Source organism: Melospiza melodia, chromosome 1 (genome assembly GCF_035770615.1).
Source record: "Melospiza melodia melodia isolate bMelMel2 chromosome 1, bMelMel2.pri, whole genome shotgun sequence".
Classification (NCBI taxonomy): Eukaryota; Metazoa; Chordata; class Aves; order Passeriformes; family Passerellidae; genus Melospiza; species Melospiza melodia.
Window position 1 is genome coordinate 104,225,937 of NC_086194.1, and position 21,840 is coordinate 104,247,776.

Here is a 21,840-nt window from a genome sequence, read left to right on the forward strand (position 1 = left end):
CATGAAGACAGCAGTTTCCAGCAGTTTCCCAAAAACATCAGAGTTTTGGGTTGGAGTTGCATGTGCAATGCTTTTTTTATTAAAACCTCTAGGGAATCTTTAGGTTTTGGACGGTTTAGAAAAGTCTATCAAAAGGCAGAGGAAAAAAAATGAGCAAAAATATAGATGGTCAGCAACATTCCATGCCTAAATTAGCAGCTCAATCTATGTAATGACTACAGGGCAAAAAGTCATACAGTAAGGGACCCCCCACAACTGTGAAGTGACATAGCATATTGCATGGAGGAAAAAAAACAATTTAAACTTTATTAAGGTATTCAGTGTGCTACATATTGGAAAAATCTTCAAAAGAAAATGTTACTGATTGAAGAGAAATTATATGAAGAAGCTCTGTATTACCCCAGTGCTATAAATTTAAGTCAATGACTAGCCTGTATCAGAAACATGGAAATTTTCAAGAACCTGAACCTGTCATTAAAAAAAAAAAAAAACAAAAAACAAAAGAAGCAATTATTTTTCTAGATTTCTGCTGAGATCTTAATAAGGCTCTTTGATTTCTGCTGGGAAAAAAAATGCCTCTCTGAGAGATGTAAACTTAGAGCAGCTGTTCAAAATCACCAAAGTGGTGCAGTGTTTTTGATCAGCCTTGAATATACCTCAGAATAAGATGTCAGGACCAGCTTTTTTATCCATGTTCTGCAGGAGATACAGGGGTGAATTCATGCAACATGCACTTCTGTAATAAAACCTGTAGCATTCATGAGGAGAAAGCAAATCGCTCACCAGGGTGTGGAATTCCTGAGGTGAATGTACAGCTGGGAATACTTGTGGTGCCTGTCTGTGGGAATGTGATGCTGGGCACCTTTCTGGTCAGGTCTGCTGTTTGTACTTGAACAGGCAGCATGAAGAGGTGCTGCTGCACAGCACATTATGGGGTCCTGCAGCTGTCTCAGAAATCAGGAGGAGTTAAGGGCAAGAAAGAAAGCAAAGTAAATCTGACTGGAGCAGAAGGGGATAAAAAGACTAGAGGTGAAGATAGAAACATAAATGGAATGAGAACTTGGAGATCTTTGCTTGCCATAATTTGATTTTATCAACTTTTAAATTTATTGAAAGGTAAGAAAATTGCTTACAGACTGTACTTGTGTGTTCATGGCAGGTGAGGGCCTTAGGTAGCAAGAAAAGTAGTGTGCTAAGGGTGATGCTGGGGGCTGCAGCACATAAAGACTTGGCAGTGGGTACATTTGAGAAAACTTGTTTAGATGTGATGTTCTCATGCCATGATAGCTGGAGGAAGAGAAAGTGCTTTTAAGTTTCATTTATATTGCATGACCTCTTTTGGAATCTTTTTAGTGCCTTGGGCCTGGTTTCCTTAACATGCAGACTTGCACATTTCTGCATGGGAACCTTGCAGTTTATTTCATTTCCTTACTTTCTTATTTTTCCACTATTTTTTTAATCCTTCCCTATTACTCTCTACTGCAGTATGGCCAAATGCTCTCTTCTCCTGTCTTATGCTTAAATGCCCTGTACAGTGTTCCTACAATCCTTTCACACAGTTCACATATGGAAACAACACAGGGCAGGACTGTACCTTAAGGGGGAAAAATAGATGTGGTGAGGGTTGAAGCTTTTCTTGAAATCTTTCTCTAAACACTAAGCCAATGAATGAGAAGCAAAGCCAAAGGTGTTCTGTCTGTGATGGGAGTCAAAGGGGGTCAGATATGGCTACGCAGGCTGGCCCTTTCCTTTAGACAATTTTTCTCACTTTTAACAGCCTGGGAGTGGAATCTGTATTTTAACCAGAAACCTGTGTTAGAAAATATCTTTTAAAAGCACTGCCATCTGCAGGAAGAACCCACAACAGATTAGTTATTGGGGAAAAATAAGTGACTCAGTGAAGCTTTTAGGAGTTCTACTTTGAACAGAAGTGAAAACTAACGAGGGGAAGTACCAAAAAGCAAAGTTTATCATCCTGCCTTCCATTATAGCTGCCATTTTAACCTGTTTTAAGAGTTTTCCCCTTTCTGGCTTGTCAACATCTGTATTCAGACATTACTTGACAACATGATTATTTTGTTTTTATTATTAAGAATGAATATGCCATAATTAGCTGAAATATCAGTCTCATAACTACAGGTATAGAGGTGTTTCATTTGATAAGATGTTGTGCTCAGTGGATAAAAATTACTTAATGTGCCAAGAAGGCTTAAAATCTGAAATATAAATTTACCAATCCAATTATTTAACCATGATAAGGGTATTTTGACTTAGTTTCAGAATCCTTTTACAGTTCTGGTGTTTGCAGCACTAGCCAAAGATGAAGATGTATTTAACCATGGGTTTTATTGCTGGCATTTTGAAGAGATGTTTGAAGGAGATCTGTTTGTGTGATTCCCTCATGAAATCTCATGTTTGCAGCTGTATTATTTTGCCTTGCTGCTAGATGTTTTTACCTGGAGCAGTGTTCCTAATACAGCAGAAATCAGATGACAATCATGCCTGAGGAAGGAGACTCCTTGATGCATTCTATTCCTTGTTGTAATGTGCCTGGAATGATACATATTCTGTATGAAAGTTCCCATTCCCAAGTGTTTTAGTCTATTTTGGAGCATTTACATGGTCTTATTCACAGTATTGTGGTCAAGATTTCCCTTAAAAACTGTTGTAGAATTTTGGTTTTGGTTTGGATTTCTTTGCTGATTTACCTCCTGTTCTGACCAATTTTCTCTCTCCTCCTGAAAACACATCCACAGCTTTTGTTCCACAAAGATTCCTTACAGAATTCATTTTTTATGCATGCTAAAACATGGATTTCAATTGCACATGCATAAATTACGTATAGACTTGGAATAAAGAATGAGAAAATAAATTACTAATCCAGTAATGGTTGTAGACTTTACAAGTACATATCGTGCTATTAATGGGTATGGTATCAAGCGCAAAGGGAGTAATTGCAAATTAAACCCTGGAGCATTGCCTTGCAAAAGGGAGCAGATTAGAAGATCTGCTGCTTTCTTCCACTTGGGCTGATATCCCCCCCTTTGCTAGGACATCAGTTCTTCTGCAGGAAACATCTCCTTTCCACACCTCTGAATCTCACGTTTTACGGCATTCCCATCTACTCTGTAATTAAGAGCTTCTCATTTTAATTTAGCTTTGTTTTCTAGGGAGGTTCAGGAAATTATAACTTCTACTCCAGACAAATTTCTCAAGTCTTCTTTACACTTATGATGTATATGCACTTATGATGTGAGCAGTGATCATTTTTATCACCAGAGAGTAGAAGAATATCCCCAAGACAGACTGAGTAGCTATCACTGTAATCATACACCAAGTGTTTAATTGTTGGTTGTAGGACATTCTGGAGTAATAACTTCATTAGAAAAGTAAAATTTAATTTTTAGTTTTACCACTTTTGTATTATTTTATTGCTCTTTTTCTAGTGCACTAATCTGAGTTTCAAAAAAATCAGTTCAAAATGTCTTGGGAATCATTTACAGTTTCATAATGCTTTGGTTTTGCCTAGGAAAAAACAAACATAGCTTTCAGATAAACATAAAAGCACCAGCTGTTTTCCTCCAGAACTTTTATTTCCATAATAATTGCCTTTGGAGGTAATTTTACAAGAAGAAGCATATAATATGTGGAAATATTTAAGAATAGGTTTACAGTAATTCTATTACTGTATATACAAAGACTGATTTTCTTGCCTCAGTAAGTGCTCCAGAGGTCGTACATGTTAGGGAAAGAAAAGGGAAAGAAAGTTCTAGGAAGCAGCCCAGCTTCCCAGTGCCAACTTGGCCATCTTGGGGGCCATTTCTGGAATCCAATTTTATTTTTTTCAGAGTTTTCTGGGCTGTTAATTTAATGAAAGTCCTGATCTGATTTCTTTCTTTCCCCCGAGCATCTTTGCAGGAGCTTGATGGCTACTTCTGTGAACAGGAGCCCCAGTAATATTGGTAGTGCTTGCCTCCTCTTGGGCTTAGTGCCTTGACTTAGTGGTTGGGCATTTAAATAGTTCAGCCCCTCACTGTGGGAATATCTTGTCTCTCCTTAGAAGAGCAGACATCTTTGCAGTCTCCATTATATGAATTTTGGCTTCTTAGACTGTGAGTTTGCATTGGCTAAAACTAGAGGGCTGTACATGAGCCCTGGTGTTTTTTGGAGGTGTCTGTACCCTGCTGTGTGACTGGGATCAAATATTGAATTTTCCTAGCCAGAATAGCTAACATCTGTGATGTTAGTGTTGGTGGCTGAGCATGCAGATTCAATCCATCGATACCCCTTAGCAAGTCCACAGGAATGTTGAAGGGAACATTGAGCTTGTCACCCTCACTCTGTGTTTCTTTCACTGGCCCCTGGCCCAGCTGGCATATGTCCAGGAAGACAGAGATCTGTCTGCTCCGAGTGGGTTTTGCTCTCTGCTGGGCTCTGCCCAATTTCTCACACCTGTGTAATAGAAAAAAAGAGCCTGCACTAACATCGTCATGGGAGAAGAGCACTGCACTATCAAATGGTGCTCTTGGCTTTGCAGCAAGTGAGAAAATAAATGCTGTTTAAGACTCTAAAAGTGAAGAAGTTGGGCGATGTTATGTGGAAGATTTTTTTTGGGTAGTGTGTATCCTTTTATGTGTGCCCCTGTGAGTAACAGGAAATTTCTATGCTGCTGCACTTCTCTTGGATGAAAGGGTTTGTATAACTCAAAGAGGCAATCCTTGCATTTAACAAAGATGGTTCTCGTATCTTTCCTGATTCATGTCTCTCACTTTAAACCATACGTCCTTCCATCTCAGCAAAAAGGTGATTCCTTAAAATAATTTTGCCAGCCACCCTGCCTGCCTTCTTCCTTTTTGCTTCCTGCTTGAAATCACACTAATTTGGTTTCTTCCAACACCAATGGCTTCCTAATCTCTTGCATTTGCAATGAATCACCCTTCCCTCTTCTGGTTTCCCACTCTTCCTACTCCAAAGCATCCCTGTTAGCTAGTTTTTGATTCATGAGTTGTGTGAGAGTGATGCAAATGGAAGTTAGCGGAAATTAACTTCAGGTAGTGATGGATTTTCATGTTGCAACTTCATATTTTTAGATTTGCATAATACCTGGCTGTATTTCTTAAAAGTTTGCCTTAGACGTGGTCCTAAGTGGAGTGTGTGAATTCTCCTCAGGCATGGTGTCTCAGATTTTCAGCTCTGATTTGTTGACAGTTTCTGATCAACAGAATAACTAGTATTTGATGCACCCCTTTCTATCCTGAGCATTTCTTTCATTCAAATTGTGTTCTTTTAGCATCTCACTCAGTATTCTGTGCAAGCCCTTGATGAGGTAAGGGAGTGATCCAAGAGCCCATGTGAGAAATGGGGCTGAAATGTGAGGAGGATGCCTGTGTGCTGGTGCAGGGCTCAGCCTGCAGCCCAGACTAGTGAGCAGCTGTGGCAGCACCTGTCTGCAGGATGTACAAGGACTTGTCCCCAGAGGTGCCTCTTCCTTTCCCTCTGTATATGCAGTCCGTGGGTGGCTGGCTTGGACCAGGTCCCTTGTTTTTGGGTGGCAAAGCTGGGTGCCTATGCCCAGAACTGTGTCTGGCTAGAAATTGCGTGCTGGAGCAGGGATTGATGCCAGACTTTCCCCAGACTGCATCCTGGCCAGCCATGGGAGCAGGGCTGCTCAGGGAGCCCTGCCTGGGGTACCAGGGGCAGGAACAGCCTGCTCTCACAGAGACATTTTCCTGTGATTTTAAATTCGGCTTCCTCCACAGGTACAAAATGCAGTCTTTCCAAAGCAAGCTGTGCCAGGGCTGTGTTTCATAACCAACAGGGGAAAATCGTTAAAGGGGATAAAAAACTGGAATTATTGATTGAGTAGCATGGAGGGCAAAGCATAACCTCTCTTTTGGTCCTTAAAATACTGTGATTTTTCTCAGTTGTGGAGTAACCTAGGTGCATCTTAAAGCTAGCTGATAAGGAATTTTTTCCGTAGGAAAACTTAAAAACTCAGTTTTTCACAGGTATATTCACACAGTAATAGTATGACATTAAAACAATTAGCAATTGCAAGTGAACGTTTTGTAAATTTTCACACCTATAGAATTAATATGCTAATATTGTGACTAAACAGGTTCTTCATTTTCCTCTTCTGGTTCCCATGCATTACACCTGTTTTTCACAAGGACAGTTTTTTATTTCAGTCAGTGAAGCTAACAATGCACAGCAAAGGACGTTGTTAGAATTCATTGTATTTTAAAATTATGCATGGCATGCTGACAGTTGTAGTTCATTCTTTGGCACACATCTCTGACATTTCTATTCCTGTAAGAAGGGGTACTATTTTTCTGGTTTTAGGAGGAAGATTTTTGGAAACATTCTAAATGAGAAAGGTAGAAGAGGGAAAAAAGGTGTTCAGTCTTCAGTATATATTGAAGAATATCCTTTTTGGAACTGTTTGATTTTTTTAATGCTTTAAATAACATTTGTGCTAGTCTCGGTTAAGTACTTACTTTTTGTAACTCAAAAGACATGCATAAAATAAGCACAAAATCACAGATACAATCAAGAAAATGCCACAGGGCCAAAGTCCTCAAGTGCAAAGCTGAGCAGTTCAGATGTGACAGACCACTTATTTCTGTTACTGCAGAAACTGTATTGCTTTTAAGAACCTTAACCTCTGTTTCCTTTTTCTGCAGCTGTCAGCTGTGCTCGCAGCTTGTCTGTATGAGAGGGTTACACAGGTGTCTGAGATCCCAAAGTGCAGCTCCTTCAGTGTTAACACTTTTTTCTCATTGGTGTGTGTTAGTTCAGCAGCAGATTACCTAGAGAAAGGCATGGTAGGGAGATCTGTAAACCTACAACCAGAACAAATCAGCTCTAGTGAAGAGTGGCTAGAAATCTGTCTGTGTATGCAAGCCCCTAAGTTCATAATTAAAACAAAAATAAAAACCCAAAGGATCAGTAATGATCGTACTAAACACGAAATAACAACAAAAAGTCAAACCAAGTCTTTATAAAATACCTAAACTTGCAAGGGGACTGTGTAATTGGGAGAGTTGTCACTGTCTGCTGTGACTGTCTATCAGGACTTGAATGATAATACATTTAGGATTTTTATATAAATCATTCTCAGTAAGAAAGATAACCTCTGGTTTAACTGTATTCAGTGTGTTTATTCTAAAATGTGGTGAAAAAATGGCTGATGCTTGACTGATGATGTTTTCTTGGTTCAATTGAATGATTCCTTGTAGTAGCAGGTAGCCAGTGGCCATCCTCACATATTGTATTCTCAATACCCAGTGATTTATAGTGCCTGACTGGAAAAATACACTGATTTAGATTCTGCTTCATTGCTAAAGCAGAATTATACTATATTTTGGTACCACTTTAGCTTTTGATTTAGTTGCAAACTTTAGAGGTTTTCCCAAAATACATCTCTAAATCTTATCCTTCATTAATATCCTGCATTTAGCCTGTGTTTCAGGACATATAAAATCCTGACTGTATGTGCATTTTTGCCTAAGTTACTGACCACTTCTCAGGACCTAACTAGCCTAACTGATAGACACTACAGCCCCCCAGTGCTGCAGTGTTTTGGCTAATTAAAATGTGCTTTTTGTTACAGTGTTTGCAGCAAATCTGTGAGGCCTGTATCATGTGCTTTTGGAAAAGGAGAATCATTTTAAACTTGCATAACAGTTTTTAGGACAACCTGTTGAGAATCTTTCAACAAAGACATTTCACATGGCTTGCTTAATCTGAAGAGCTGATGTTTCCCAGTGCAAAGAAGATGTCCTAGTGCTGAGCAGATCTTTCACCAGGCCCTCAGTTATCCTGCCAAGCCCAGCAGGGTCACTGGAATGAATAAACAGCTTAAGAAAGGGAAGGATTAGCCCCGTTAACCTCAACAGAAGGGTTTTTAAATTCCCATGCTACAAGTGCTGGGCCAGGCAGGCATTTTACTCCACTGCAGCCCACAGACTGCCCCATCACTGCTGCCAGTCCTTGCAGTGCCTGCAAATGCTTCTGCAGTTTCTGTAACAGAGGGAAAAATTAGCAGTGATTCCATTTGTTTTCTTAGACATGAGTGCCCTCTCTGGGCGTCAGAAGCAATTTCCAAGTGGCCAGTGCTACTCCCACACACTCCCTGAGCTCTGCTCCATTGCCAGCATCTCTGCAGAGTGCTGCACCACAGCTCATGTCCCAAACCAAGCCACCCTCCTCTCTTCCAGGCTGGCTTCAGCCCAGGCTGGCTCACAGGCCGGTGTGGGTGGTGCAGGGGGAAGCAGGGAGGGAGCCAAGGGGGTGCAGGCAGGCAGGCAGCTTTCTGCAGCTGTGCCTGGGCCCAGCAGGCAGGACAATGGTAAGCAGGGTAAGGAGTGCCAGCCCCCAAGAGCTCCTGTTTCTGCCACAGCATTCTCCTGCAGAAATGAGCTGCTCATGGCTTGCACTGCTTCACTGTTCACTTGGTAAAAAAACCTGGATGAGCAGATGAGCAGACCCAGCAAGTGGTGGTGAATGGAGCTACATCCAGCTGGTCACACTGGTGTTCCCAGGGCTCAGCACTGGGGCCACACCTTGAATCCTGTGTCCAGTTCTGGGTCCCTCCCTACAAGGACACTGAGGTGCTGGAGAGCACTTACGAGCATCAGAGAGGAGCAGTGGAGCTGATGTAGGGATTGCATTTCCCATGAAGACCAGCTGAGGGAGCCGGGGTTGTTTAGCCTGTGGAAAAGGAGGTTCAGGGGAGACCTCATTGCTCTCTAAAACTCCCTGGAAGGAGGTTGCAGCCAGGTGCAGGTCATGTCTCCCAAGCAGCAAGTGGCCTCAAGTTGTGTCATGGGAGATTTAGACTGGATATTAAAAAATTCTTTATAGAAGGTGGTCAGGCTGCCCAGGAAAGAGTGGAGCCACCATGCCTGAAAGCATTCATTAGGCATGTGGATGTGCCACTTGGGGATGTGGTTTAGTGGTAGACCTGGCAGCGCTTGGTTAACACATGGACCAAATGAGCTTAGAGATCTTTTCCAACATACGCGTTTCTGTGATTCTTTTGTTATCTCAGGTATCTGACATGATTTTTCTCCATACATTCAAGCCTGATGTTTTTAATTTCCTGATCATCTGGGTTATGACAGACCTGCAAGAAAGCTGAGCCTAAAATTGATATGCAGCTTGCTGGCTTCTAGGTGTTTATGTAATTTTCTGTGAGATACCCACAATGTTCAGCTCATGTCTAATTGGTGCTGTTCCTGAGTGGAATACAATATCCTTTTATACAAGAAATTTAATAGTAATTTTAAGTAGCCCATTTGAGTCTTTCTCTCTATTTTCTCTGATAAAGGAAGTTGTTTGATGCAGTATATTTTTATGGCAGTCAAACCTCATGTTTAATTTGGCCCTTTTATGCTTCAGGACTATTTTGCTTATGTGGAATTGGATTGTGTAGTGTTTGATGCTCCTTTGCTTCTTTGTATTCAGTACACAAAAAGCTGAAATGCTGCTCTCTGGATACACCTGAAAATCTAAGGTGACAGCAGCAGTGGCAGGTTGCAGACTGTTCCCTTCCTAAAGCCATTTCTATCTGTGCAAAACTGTGCAGCCCTTTTTGGCAGTGGTACTACTGACATTGTCAGTGATTTTGGTAGTATTTGGCATTGTCGTTCCAGGGATGCTATCACCACCAACAAGTTCAAGGTGATGGAGAATCAGAGCTGGAAGAAGCAGTGGTCAAAAGGATCAGTCCAGTGGCTGTGGTGGCATTGTTTCATGTTCTGTGGATCTTTTTGGACACTAGTGCAATTTCTAGAACTGGAGCCAGCATAAAACGTTCATCAATGGTGCTGTCACATGTGATAAATGAAAAAGAAAAACAATGAAACGTGGTCATAAACAGGGCTTGTGAGTCTCATCAGCAGAACATTAAAACCCAACTCTTAAGTAGATTACAGCTGCTTTATCTTCTGGATTAAAGCCCATGCACCCACACAGGCACACGTAGGCTACAGCAAGTGCCAGAGCTTTGGTACCTTTTGTCACAGCAGTGCCACTGATGACATGGTCACCCTGTTTAGTTGCAGAAGAGCTTCCTCGGGCTCTCTTCTATCTGTCCAATCATAGCAGATACTTCTATACACATCCTTCTAAATTAGTTGGCAAAATGTTATTTTAAATTGTTTCTTCCAATCTGTCATTTCCCTATGCATCTAACAAAATATGACCCTAATGGAAGGAAGGATTTTATTATTGTTAAAATCACCAAAGCTCTGTCTAGCATGAAAAAAATTATCCTTTCATGGAGGTTATATATTGCACCCACTGCCTTTTTGTTGCTTCCCATAGCAGGTAGGAAATATCACAAAATGGATATACTTTTATTATGCTTTTCCTTGTCATACATAAATATATACACACATTTACAGGAAGTCTGTTAGGATATCTGCCATGGTTCTCTGGCCGCCACTATCTTAAAACATTGATAAACTATGGAAATAGTACATGATTTTTCAGGGTCTTAAATTGCTTTTAAAATTGGGTTTATCTGAATCCTTCTTCTGTTGAAAACCCTCTTTTGGGGTTAGTTCAGTTGTGTCCAGAGATATTGAGGCAAGTATCACAAAAAGATTTCAGTGAGCTGGGAGAAGTCGGAACCATGACAGTAGCAGGGGTGATGAACTTATTTTTGTGAGAGAATGAGAGTCTGCTGTAATCCTGGTCACAGTCTCCTTTTGCCAGCTGCTTTTTGTGCTTTATCTTCTGAGCTGACATTTCACAGGAGACAGATGTATTATATATACACACACATCCACGTGAGAGGGAAACAAAATCAAGTCAGGGAGATACAAACCCCTTAGAAGAGATTAGAGATTGGAAGGACACAAAGCAGGTACTGATACCATCTCTGGGGAAAGTGATTAGGTTTGAGAGGGATGATGGAGATAGTGCCCCTGTCTCAGAGATCTTTCTGTGGCACAGCAGCCTTATTTAAATGTCTCACCATGCCACATTAGCACGTTTCAAAACCCATCTCAAACAGCTAAGCAGGTGAGAAGGGACTTTGTGTTCCTGTGCCCTGGGAGGCAGGCATAGCCAGCATCTGCCTGTGGTTTGGTCCTCAGTTGTCCTAGCTCCTCAGTGTAACTTCCAAAACGTCCTTGGCTGTGTATTGTGGCATCACAGGTCATCTGCAGCAGGGGACAGCTTGAAATGCAGGCAGGTGGTTGTCTACAATTTCCAGCTCAGTGTTTCATTAGTCTCCCTGGTATCTGCAATGGAGAAAGTCTCAAAACATCAGAAATATCTGAGAGATGGGAGGGAGGCTTTGCTTTCTCCAGCATGTTCCTGAAACTACTGAGCAACAAAACCACTTCTGCTGTACATGGAAGACTGTCAAGTAGCATTTCTGGACAGCCAGACTTTTACATAACACAGGCAGCAGCAGATTTTACTTGAGTGCAATGACATGCTTGTTTCTGTAAGATTTCTATCTGATGTAAAATTTATAACTTTATGAAAATGTCAGCTCAACTTTTTAATCAGTGGTCACAACAGAAAGGCAAATGTCAGGAAATGGGAGGAAAACAGGAAACAGAACAGGGAATATCACTGTGCTACTGTACAGATCCATGGTGTCTGTACAATTTGTGTATGGTACACAGGTCTGATCCTCACAGCCCCACAAAGGGGTAGCAGAACTGGGGGAGGTCTGGGGAGGTCAGAAGGACAGTGATGGTGCAGAGCTGGCATCTTCAACCCTTAGGTGAGGTAATGGGATGGAAAGGAAGCATGATACAGGTCATGACAGCGTGACAGAACTGGGGGTGGTTGTTACCACCTCCTCCACTATGAGGATTTCGAAATATCGAGTTGAGGTAGTGGATGGATAAGAAAAGAAAATGGTTCTACCCTGTGCACATAACTGTGGACCTCCTTGCAACCAAATTCTGTTTATCGGAATTTGGTTTGGCAGGATGTTTGAGAGGTTAATCATAAAGTAACCTGATAACTCCATCCATTAACTCCACCAACTCAGTAAGGAGGAGCCATTGACCAAATATCCAATGCAGACGGTGCTGGAAGCTGGACATGTGTGCTTGCTCTGTCCCTGTATACTTCCCCATGCATCTCCTTCTGCCTCCTGCTCGTGCAGGTGGACCTCTGATCCCACCCAGCACTGCTCGTTCTTGTGTACTGTCATGGTTCCCAACACTTCCAGGGCAAAGTGTAAGACTTCCCTTTCCACATTGTAACCATTGGAACTGTCTCTGTGAAAAATGAAAAAAAAAGAGTAAATAAAATGAAGGGGGTAGGCTAAATACTGAGGTTATGTAATTTGCAAAGTGCTCTAATACCACATGCATGATGCCAGAATGAATGATGCCAGTGATGAATGCCAGAGAGCTGTCAGGGTAGATGGGACTGCCGTCAGGTGCCTTGGAAGTGGCCTGACTGCTGCAAGGAGCTATTAGAGAGGCAGCTGTGAGGAAGTTTAGTACAAACCAGAGCCCAAGGCAGTCTTACATTGAAGTGTTGTATTACAGAGAGGTTGTCACTGTAGTTTTAATTGGCAGAAATCTGCTGTGACTTATTCTCCAGGCAAGCACATTAACTTGCAGTTGAACAGATTTCTTTGTCCATGATTGGGTTTAACGCATGATGAAAACAGTTGATTAAATCATGATTTACCAAATTGCTGTATCTCATATTTTGTAACTGATTGGAACATGTGCCCATGCAACAGCAAGGACAGGAGGAAGAGGAAACAGGAACAGCTCCGTGACATACAGCTGTGGTTTTGTGGAAGGAGGGGAGGAGTAGTTTCAGAGAGGCACTTCGGAGGTTGTCAAGGTTACAGGTACTTCTGTAGGTGAGTGGCTTGGGCATTCTCTGCTGAGAGCTGGCATCAGCTGTTTCCATCTGAGATAAAAAAAATTGCATTTTAATTAGATTGTTGCCTTTTTCAACACTGAAGCATAGCATATAAGCAGTTGGAAACTTTCCACAGGACCAGTGAAATTATTAAAAAAATTTACAATAGCAGCATTTACCCCAATAATATTTTGAAACTTCCTTAGTTTTTAAGTGTTTCCAAGATTAGGATCTCTTTATAATCACTCAATGAATTAACCACCAAAATCTGGCTTTTTATTTTTCTAGATCTCAGTAAAAATGTTGCTTTTGGAAGGGAGGATTCACTGTTTCAGAGGCAGGGAAGCCAAGAGCTGCGTGCCATTCTGGTGCTCAATGTGGGAACTGAGGATTTGCACTGAACTCGCTGCTTTCAGACATGGCTGCAGTAGCAGCAACTGTGCCTTAGCCCTGGGAAAGAAATCTGTGCTGATACCAGCATGGCATGGCTCGAGAGGAGTCTGACAGCACCACTTGTACACTTCAGGAAAACAAACAGTGTCGCGGTAGATTTCAAGCTGCGCTCAGAATTGATACAATATGTCATAATGAATTTTCTGCCAGATTTAAGAGTGATACAGCAAGATCTTCATCTGCTATGAAGAAGTGAAGCACCACTGACTGCCTTAGTGCTGTATAAGTGTACACAGCTGGGGGTGAGGCCAGGGGGTTTACAATGCAGAGCAAACAAGCCAGCACTGCACTGAGCAAGTACCAGGTGCTGAAGTTGTGCAGAGTAGTGGTGTAGCCAAAAAGGAGCTCAGAAAGCAGGCAACCTCCTTTGTAAACCAAGGAGAACAAATTCACTGCTCCTGCAGCAGCAGAATTTAGTGAGAAAGCCCACCACTGCTGTGGGATTGGAACAGCCCCAATTTACTTGGAAATGCTTTTTGTGTGCTAAGTCAGGTAATTTTGGAAACTTAAAAACTCAAAAATTAAAAAAAAAACCCCAAAATAACCTTTTGAAAATCTTGCTAAATGAATATTAACTGCTAAGTTTTAAGTAAAGCAGTACTTTCAGCGAGTGCCTTGCCATTGTGGCAGCTCATCCTCCCTGAATATGGAGGACCTCCCTCTTGAAAGGGAGACTGAGGAAAAGGCACTCTTACACTTTTAAAACCAACCTTTGTGTGCCTGCTGTGCCTCCAGGCCTTCCCACTGTCTGTTCAAAATCTTCAGTTCCTCAGTTTCCCTACTGTCCTTTCAGACAGGCAGAGAATCCTTGGTGGCATCATCATCACTGTCCCTTTAACTGGACTTGATGATCCTTGTGGGTGTCTTCCAATTTAGAATATTCTGTGCTTGTGTGACAGGCAGGGGCAGGGAAGAGCTGCTGGAGGCACAGGAGTACCAGAGCAGCCCTTCACCAAGGGTCCCACCAGTGCTGTCCATGTGCACCCCATCACTGCAGGCTGCTCTCATCAGTCCAGCCGTGTAACTCTGTGTTCTGTGTCTGCTCCTTGGAGGAAGAGGAAAGGGAGGAGCATTCCCTGCCTGGTGGAAAGGGAGCCAAGAGCCAGGACAAGCTCATACAGCTTCAAAATTGAATGAGGGTAGGGGTGAAGTTCAAAGTTATTTTCCCTAGAAGTCTGAGACTTTGGTGAAATGATAAAAGAAGAGTTGTGGAATTATTTTCCCTTGTTTGGGCACTGTATTGCACTGACATTTATGTGCATGATGTTGCAGTAATCCAGTCAGTTCAGCCTGTTCATTCATGACCTTTCCTGTAACATTACCCACAATGTTGTGTGTGATATTGCAGAGAAAAAGGTGAGGGCAAGGGTGCCAGCTGACTGTTGTCAGCTTAAGTACGATGTAAGATTTGCACTTACAGTAATGATGGGTGCAAATGCAGAGGCAGAAAATGGGCAATTTTCTAAGGAAAACTTCCATGGTACTAAAACAACATTTGTTGCTGCCATTTATTTTTTTTCAGGTCCCTTTTTCAGGTCAATGATTACTGTTCTTCTGTAGATTTACCAAAGCAATGACTTACCCCCATATAAAATAGTTTGAGAGTTGAGGTCTTACTTGTTGAATCTTTACTTAAATAACTTTCTGGTGTAAAAAGGACTCATCACACATGACATTAAAGTGTTGCTAATTGTGACTGGAGGCATTTACATTCTGAATCCAGGTGAATTATATTAGGTGTGTTGCACTGTTTTTACTTCATTCCCCAGTTGGTTTTATAACCAAGTATAACCTATAACATTTGCTTTTCCAGAATAAAATAAATCCTGTACGGGGAATTGACATCACTGTTTTCCTATGGTGCCTTTTGAGTAGTGTTTAAATTTCAAGTGGTCTTGTAGGTTTCATACAAATTCTCCATGAAAAGTAGATTCTGTTTTTAATATTTTAACTCTTTATATCACATGGCTTTGTAAATCATGGGGCTGTTACAGTCCAGTATGAAAAACATTCAAGTATCTTTACGTAATGTGCAGGTGAACTCATTTTGGGATGAAACTTTATTAATTGCAAGAAGAATACTGTATTTTAGAGAAACAGAATTGTACAGATCAGCATTCAAATATGTTCCACCAAGGACATCATAGTTTACTCTGCTTTACCTTGGTTGAAACCCAGGGCACCTCCCAGTGTGCAGGGGGACCCAGGAGCATTGCTTCCCCTCCAAAAGTCCTTCTTCCAGTGTGTCCAGCTCAGTGACACTTTGCATGTACAGATGTAGGGACTGAAAACACAGAAGTATCATAGTACCATTAGGATAGTAAAGCAGCTAATTTTAAATGAGATATGCTGTATTTTGCTGCACTTTCTGCATCCAAATGGGCAGGAAGTGACCCAAAATTGTGGAAGAAGCCACATGTTGGAGATAATTGTCAACAGTCAGTTCCAGAACTAGGATAGGCTACCCAGGGAAGTGGTGGAATCACTATCCATGGAAGTGTGGGAAAGGTATGTGGATGTGGCTCCTGGGGATGTGGTTTGGTGTGGAACACAGTGGTGCTGGATTAACAGCTGGACTCAGTGACCTTAGAGGTCTTTTCCAGCCTTAATGGTTCTACAGTCTGTGATTCTATGGAAACAAAGTGTGGGCTTAAATATTAAGGGCATTAAGAAGAAGTACAGCATAGGGAAACAAACTTCTGAGCTCTTGCTGGTCTCATCCAGATTTAACTCTTACATGAGGAGAGGCTTTTTTTATGGCCAATTTGGCATCTAGTTCTCAGGCTGTTGTGTGCACACAAAGACATAACCTGCCTCAATGAGGTAACTGTTAAAATTGATTTGTGAAGTATTTGGTTTGTGCTTTAAAATGCACAGCCCAGGAGGTGGGCTACATTTCTGTAGAAGAAGAAGACCTGCTCTTTGGTGCAGGTCTTGGAGTAAACTCTCAGCAATGGAAGGCTGGGCCCATCTGGGATATATTTATTTGTATGACAAACAGGCTGGCAGTCAACAATTTGTGCATCCATAGCCTTTAAGAATTTCAGCAGTATCAGATCAGTGTATCCTGGCCCCTCTGACAAATCCTGCCCGGATGACAGTGGTGCCAAAGTGCTGTGAGGTGGCCAGGCTGTGCCTGAGCTGCTGCTGTGTGTGCTCATTAAATGGAAAGGCCGGGTTCCACTGGGGGCATGACAGTGGATAGATGCATGGTTGGAGGGTTTAATGCTGCTCTGCAAGTGCATGTGGATTTTCAAGGCAGAAATAGACTTCTTTTTTGACAGAAGTATAGATAATCCAGCTCTCACAGCTTTCTGCTTTTTGAAAGAACCAGATTGGTCTCCTGAACCTTGTGCTGGTGAATTTTTTTTCCTGCCTCATCCTTGGAAATGAAGTTATTTCAGTGTACTATGAAGAGAGGTGTTTGGAGACTTACTGACTTACATAAAATGGAATATTTCATTTTGTACATGAAAAGTATCCTCATTCAGAAATGGCTGAAGCTATTCCACTCTGCTGGAAATAAACTATTTTCTCATGAAAGGGAAGATAAACTAATGTGATACTATGATTACTACAGAAAGTAAAATGCTTGCTTCCAGTGGGAAAAAAGTAATAAAATGTATAAATGGGTCTCTATAGCTTACAGTAGCACTGTTGAATTATCAACAGCTGGCATTTCCTCTAGCTTCAGTCTGTGTTCATCTGCACCATCAGGGTGTGCCCAGGTCTCTGTCACAGCTGTTTTATTGCATCTTCCTGCACAGGGAGCAGGGACAGTCCATACCAGAAACATCCAGCCCCTTGTGCAGGCAGCTCCTTGTTTTCCTTGCTGCTCCTATGCCCTGTGCACGATGCCCATGTTTGTGTCATGTGCCCAGCATTACTCACATTGCTTTAGGCTTTCTGTGCCCAGGACCAGCGCTGTGCTGGGCTGGGTTGCAGTGTGTGTTGGTGCCACATAATGAACTCTGTCCTTCTTTCAGGCCCGAACTGCTTTGCAGAAACCCTGGTGATTCCAGCAGGCCGGGAGGTGAAGACTGACGAGTGCACTATATGTCACTGTACTTACGAAGAAGGCACGTGGAGGATTGAACGGCAAGCCATGTGCACTAGACATGAATGCAAGCAAATATAGGAAATCTACAAATCTACAGACTTTTCGTGGTTTTTATAAAATATCCCACAGCAGTGAGCACCTGAGATGACCCAGGGAAATCCATATGAGAAGATTCTGGCGAGGAGCAAGGAATAAAATACTGATATTTTGTTTTTCAAAGTAACATAATACTGCAAGGCAAAGAAGTGCATATATTTAAAGCATTTGGACATAAGAATACCTGTCTTAAATGTGTTATTTTCACAGTGAGTACACTTAAATACACTATAAAATATTCTATGTATTTCTATAATACCATTATAGAGCTTAAAAATAAATGTTTTATATAGACAATACAGATTGAAGTACTGTAGCATTGCCTCTCCTCTTGTATACATGCGCCATTGCTAAAACTATACACTTCTGTTCCAGTTTCGCTATATGAAGATTTTATTGTGTGTTTTTTGGTTTTGTTTTGGGTTTGGGGTTTTTTTTGATGTTGCTTATTTTGAGTTTATTGGGGCAGGCAAGAGATAGCACATGAGAAAACCTTGACATGCTCCATTTTGGAAAAAAGAGGAGAAGAATAGGCTTTCAGAGAAGATGTGCTCATTTATGAACATAAATGGGTTGTAATGTAGAGGTGAGTCAGCTCCATATCTTACTTTTACTTGTGCTCCTGTCTTCTGATCCACTGCCAAGATGACTTGCAGCAGTGGGTAATGTGAAACTGGTCTCTCATAGCTACTGCTAAAAATTTATTCAGATGAATTCAGTTCTTAATATTCATTTCAGACATAAAATTTATCAGTAGGACAGATATGGCTGTGACATAATACGGCATCACCAAGCTGGTGGAAGTGATGGTAAGTAATCGCAGAGCATCATTGATGTGTTGCATAATGGATATGGAGAAGTGCAGCTTGGGAGGGCTACAGCAGCCACATAAGCCTTCACTGATGTGACTCCACATTGCTGAGTTTAAACAGGAGAGCTGCACCATTCCCTAGCCCTGCTCTTGCCACCTTGTTGGAACCTGGTTCAATATTCTGTTTGGCAGAGTGTACAGAATCTGTACACACTCTGTATTTAAGTGAAAGGTTTAAAACTCTGTCTTTGAATCCATCAGAGGATTTCTAGCACATAATCTGACCCTGCCTGCATGGGAGGTGAGTTACATCTCCCTGCTTCAGCCACCAACAGCCTTTGCTTAATTTCATTTCAGTTTTAGTTTAGTTTGTCACCAAATCCAACAATATGTCTGCTTTGGATACCTGTTAAGGCAGTGACTCAAGAAGTATGTTTTTACTTTTAAGCTTTTGCTGGAGGGAAGATTTGATTAATAAATGTCTGAAACCAGAAGATTATTGCTTAAATTCCCACTTACTCTTTGCTAATTTCTCCTATGGTGTAACCTGGTTGCACTTTGCATCCATACAAAGTATGACTTTCTGCTGCTTCTGAACACTGAGGAACTTTTGCCAGTGACTTCAGTGGATCCCAGTTACCACCTCATGTCCTTATTTTGAGCATATTTCTATCACTGCGAGTTATTTGGGAGTAAAGGATGTATGTTTTGTCTAAAACTTGTGATAAAGTATACCAACCAATCCATTTCATAGGAGTCAGTATTCATATGACAGAGAGCTAGCTCCTGAGCCAGTCAGACCCATGCCTCATGGCTATTGGGCTTCTGCTTGCTGAAATCAAATATCAGCACAGCTCTGAGAGAGTACCATGAGTGCCAGTGGTCTTCCATGAATGACTTCTCAAGTGGAAGTACCCATTTGGGAAGCAGCCATGAAACTTGAGCAGAGAAGGTGAACTTGCAGCTCAGCGTGGGATTGCCTTTCCAAGTGAAGACTCTAAGAGACATATGTGTTTTCAGTGAACTGTGAGAAACTCACAGTTTATGTCTTTCAATGTATGACCAAAATTAGTAAATTTTTGGAATTCTCACTTCAGACTAGTAATGCTTTGCTTCTTTACTGAAGGTTCTTGTGAAGCCTTCGACCATTTCCGAGGGGAATTTCTGTTCTTTTAGGCAGTTCTCGTTGTTGAAGTAGTGAGTATAAAGTTAAAGGCTTAGTTTCTAGTGTAGCTTTTATAAATGTTTTCTATTGTGCATTTTTTCAAAAATATTTTTCTGTCTTTCAGTCCTGGTACCAACATATTAATGTCATTTTTACTGTAGTAATAGGATGGTCCTTTCGATTGCACGTGAAACTTCCCAGGCATGTTTATCTTGACATCCAGCACTGTGAGTTGTTGCTTAAAGAGGTTATATTTTGAGTTATATCATGTTTTTTTTGTTTTTGAGAAGCAAACTTCAGGTATTTTTAGATCTTTTTTTCTTTTTATGGAGTGATGTAGAAGTTATTCTGAGTTTTTGACGTTCTTCGTGCCTAGATCACTGGCCACATCCAGCTTTGGCCTGTAGTATTACCACATGAGGGCTCTTTGGTTATTCCTGAGATGGGGAAATGGGCTGAGTGACTCTTTCTAGGCAGATCTCACTAGTCTTGCCCAGTTGTCACACAGTGTGGTGTGGGAGAACCCCAATAGAGAGCTAAGCACCACATGGCCACTCACTCCCCAACTGCCCACCCATATGGAACGGTGGAAAATAAAGGAAGAGTAAAAGCAAGAAAACTCATGGGTCAAGGTGAAAATAACTAAATAAAAAGAGAAAAGAGAGAACAAAAAAGCATCAAAAAAAGCATGGCAATTGCAATCACTCTCCACCTCCCATGGGCAGGCCAGTGGCCTGAGCAAAAGATAACCTCAACCTCATTCTTCTTCATTTCACTGCTGATCAGAGCACTATAGGGCATGAAACGTCTCTTTGGTTACTCAGTTCAGATCACCTGCTGGTTTTGAGCCCTCCCAAGCCCTAACCTACCCCATTCTACTCACAGGGGATGAGTGAGAAGCAGAGAAGACCTTGGCACTGTGCATGTCCTGTTCAGCAATAGCCAAAACACTCGTGTGTTTCAGCGTTGCTTTGGTCACAAGCCTAAACCACAGCATCCTACTGCCTGTTAGGGAGAGTAATTCCATCCCAGCCTGTGGTGATTCTGCCAGCAACTCCATACAGGCACAGAGGCAAACACACCAAAAGACCCCAAAATCCAGACTCCAACCAGTGACAGCACCAAGCAGCATGTGGGCCTTTGGCAGCCAAGCTGGGGAGCTGAGATTTGCAGCCTGATGTATAATGTCACTTCACACAGACAGGTTTAAAATTTTCTTGTTATTGGAGTTGATAATGAAAATAGGAAAAGTAAAATATTTAAAGTTAGCCATTATGGAATGCATTTGGGAACCATTTGCCTTTAAACTAATTTAATCTCAAGGCAATAAAATAACAACCCCAGAACTGCTGTGGTGACCACATGTACTAATCTAAATGTTATGCTTTGGTTATGTAATCTACCTGTTCATGTGTAACCTTAAAAAATAAGAGAAAAGTCATCTGCATCATTTCCAGTGAACTAAACTCCAGAGAATATTGTCTTCCCTACTGAAGCCTAGATACTCGGCTGGTTTTTGCTTCAGTGCAAACAGGATTATGCATCCTGCACATGAGGAGTTCTTCAGCTTTGCAGGTGGGTTGTGTCTATTAAAGCTGTATTTCCAGACACACTAACAACTCATGAATAATTTTGTATCTGAAGGTCTGTTTCTTGGATAATGAATATTCTCAGATGTTCTCGTGTAGGTGCATTGGCATGAATATGAGATTTCTGCTTCTGCTTCACTTGCTTCTGCTTATTTCCCAGTTGAAATCAAGACAATCCATTTCTGTAGGAGTGCATTATACATGAATTTGTCTTCCAACCTGTGTAAGCAGGTGCCTGAAGAGATTAAATTGTAGATTATTTCAGGTAATTATAAAATTGCACAGTTAGTGTGCAGTAGGATTCTCTATTCTACTCATTTAAGCCCCAAAAATGGAAGAGCTGATACTCAAATATTATGTGAGATTTAAAAGGCAAAAGGGAAAAAAGACAAAGTATGAAAGACAGATGAGCTGGGCATTACAATAATTACAATAGGAGTGTCCAACAACAAAAAAAAAAAAAAACAAACATACATTTTCAAAGAATATGATAAGAAAAGTAAATGAGAAAAGTATTTGGGCACAAATTGAAATACAAAAAATTCTACTTGGCAATGAAAAAAAAAAATCACACAGTAAAGGTGAATGAATACTGGTGGATGCTGCGAGGATGGCCAAATTCCAACTGGGCACAGCCCTGAGCAGCCTGCTGTGGCTGAACTTGCACTCAGCAAGTATTGGATGGGATGATCTCCAGAGATGCAGAATTAAAAACCAGCTTCAAATGACATTGAATTAAAGTCTTTAATACATACAAGAAAGAAAAAGATAAGATGAAAGGTTCCCTCACTTTGGAAAACAGCTGTTCTGT

General features: G+C 41.4%; 1 protein-coding gene across 3 annotated transcripts in view; it reads left to right on the forward strand.

Annotated features, from left to right (window-relative positions):
* The window catches only part of VWC2 (von Willebrand factor C domain containing 2), a 55,979-nt gene extending 37,196 nt beyond the window's left edge, over nucleotides 1–18,783 (forward strand). For all 3 annotated transcript variants that reach the window (XM_063163209.1, XM_063163219.1, XM_063163202.1), the window contains exon 4: nucleotides 17,295–18,783. In XM_063163209.1, coding sequence (XP_063019279.1) covers nucleotides 17,295–17,446 — 152 coding nt within the window. In that variant the 3' untranslated portion in view covers nucleotides 17,447–18,783. The remainder of the gene's footprint in view (nucleotides 1–17,294) is intronic.
* The last annotated feature ends 3,057 nt before the right edge of the window (nucleotides 18,784–21,840 follow it).